This window comes from Nestor notabilis, unplaced genomic scaffold (assembly GCF_000696875.1).
Source record: "Nestor notabilis isolate BGI_N333 unplaced genomic scaffold, ASM69687v1 scaffold13239, whole genome shotgun sequence".
NCBI classification, from domain to species: domain Eukaryota; kingdom Metazoa; phylum Chordata; class Aves; order Psittaciformes; family Psittacidae; genus Nestor; species Nestor notabilis.
This window is the reverse complement of record NW_009942475.1, coordinates 35,158-36,166: the sequence shown is the minus strand read 5'-3', so window position 1 is coordinate 36,166 and position 1,009 is coordinate 35,158. Positions and strand designations below refer to the sequence as shown.

The 1,009-nt window shown below is 36.9% G+C and overlaps 1 protein-coding gene across 1 annotated transcript in view; it reads left to right on the top strand.

The window, feature by feature from the left end:
• Positions 1–1,009, top strand: part of PUS10 (pseudouridylate synthase 10) — a 29,972-nt gene that overhangs the window by 12,491 nt on the left and 16,472 nt on the right. Inside the window, exon 5 of the mRNA XM_010021423.1 lies at positions 161–269. Within this exon, the coding sequence (XP_010019725.1) occupies positions 161–269 (109 nt within the window). The remainder of the gene's footprint in view (positions 1–160; positions 270–1,009) is intronic.

Genomic DNA, 1,009 nt, shown 5'->3' with positions numbered 1-1,009 from the left:
GGAGGGCATGTATGATATGTATGCTTAGTGCTTCAGTCTGTTTTTATTTGTGTATCACTTGTTTACTTGGCACTAGTTACTTCAGTTTGTCTTGAAATACTATGTCATGGATCTATGTTTGACAGACCCCTGTGCAAGTTATTATTTCTTTGTGATTCAGAAATCTGGGCATTTCCTTGGCAAAGGATGACATTGTTCAGCTGAAGGAAGCTTATAAGTGGATTATTCATCCCCAGTTGTCTGAAGAGTTGGGTGTTTTTTTTTTAAAGGTGTTGTATAAATAAGATAACACTTTTTTCTCTCTTTGTTTTCTTTCTTTTTTTTTTGGTATGTGTTTGTGTTTATACACTTATACATGTGCACACTGTATATATATACACTTAAAAGGGGGGAAATACATACTTTTTTCCCCTTATTAACAGATAAACAAGTTGCAGTGCTCTTACAGTCACTGTAGGGGGAACAAGAGGGAAGTTCTTTTAACCAGAGATCTCCAAATCTCGTACTGAGGGGTCCAATCTTCATTTTTGTACACATAGATCATTGCATCTTCTGAAACCATCATAGTCTTTTGCTGACTATCTTGCTCTAGGGCTGGTATCCTCCTTTTATGAATGAGACTTTTTCAGAATTTTCTCATTTTCCAGGATCTCTGCTTTCCAGAGGCTAAGGAATGTTCACACATTCCTTCTTTCCTCTCCTGTTACTGCCAACACTGTTACTGCTCTGTGAGATAAATTGTTCAGTTTGTTACATTTGATCCTTAGAATTTAACATGCTATTTCTGAAACATACCGAACGAGGAAAGACTGGTCCTTGTTCACTTTAATGAATACTAGAGATAGGCATGTTGGAACCTGCAGTAGCTGTAAGGAGGCAATAGAAATGTTTTTTCAAACCCTGTTTTCAACTTTCAGATTCTGACTAACCTCAAAATGTTTCTGAAATGCATTGACTGAACATGACATTCAGGAGTTGCCAGACAAATTCAGAGACACCATCATCTTGA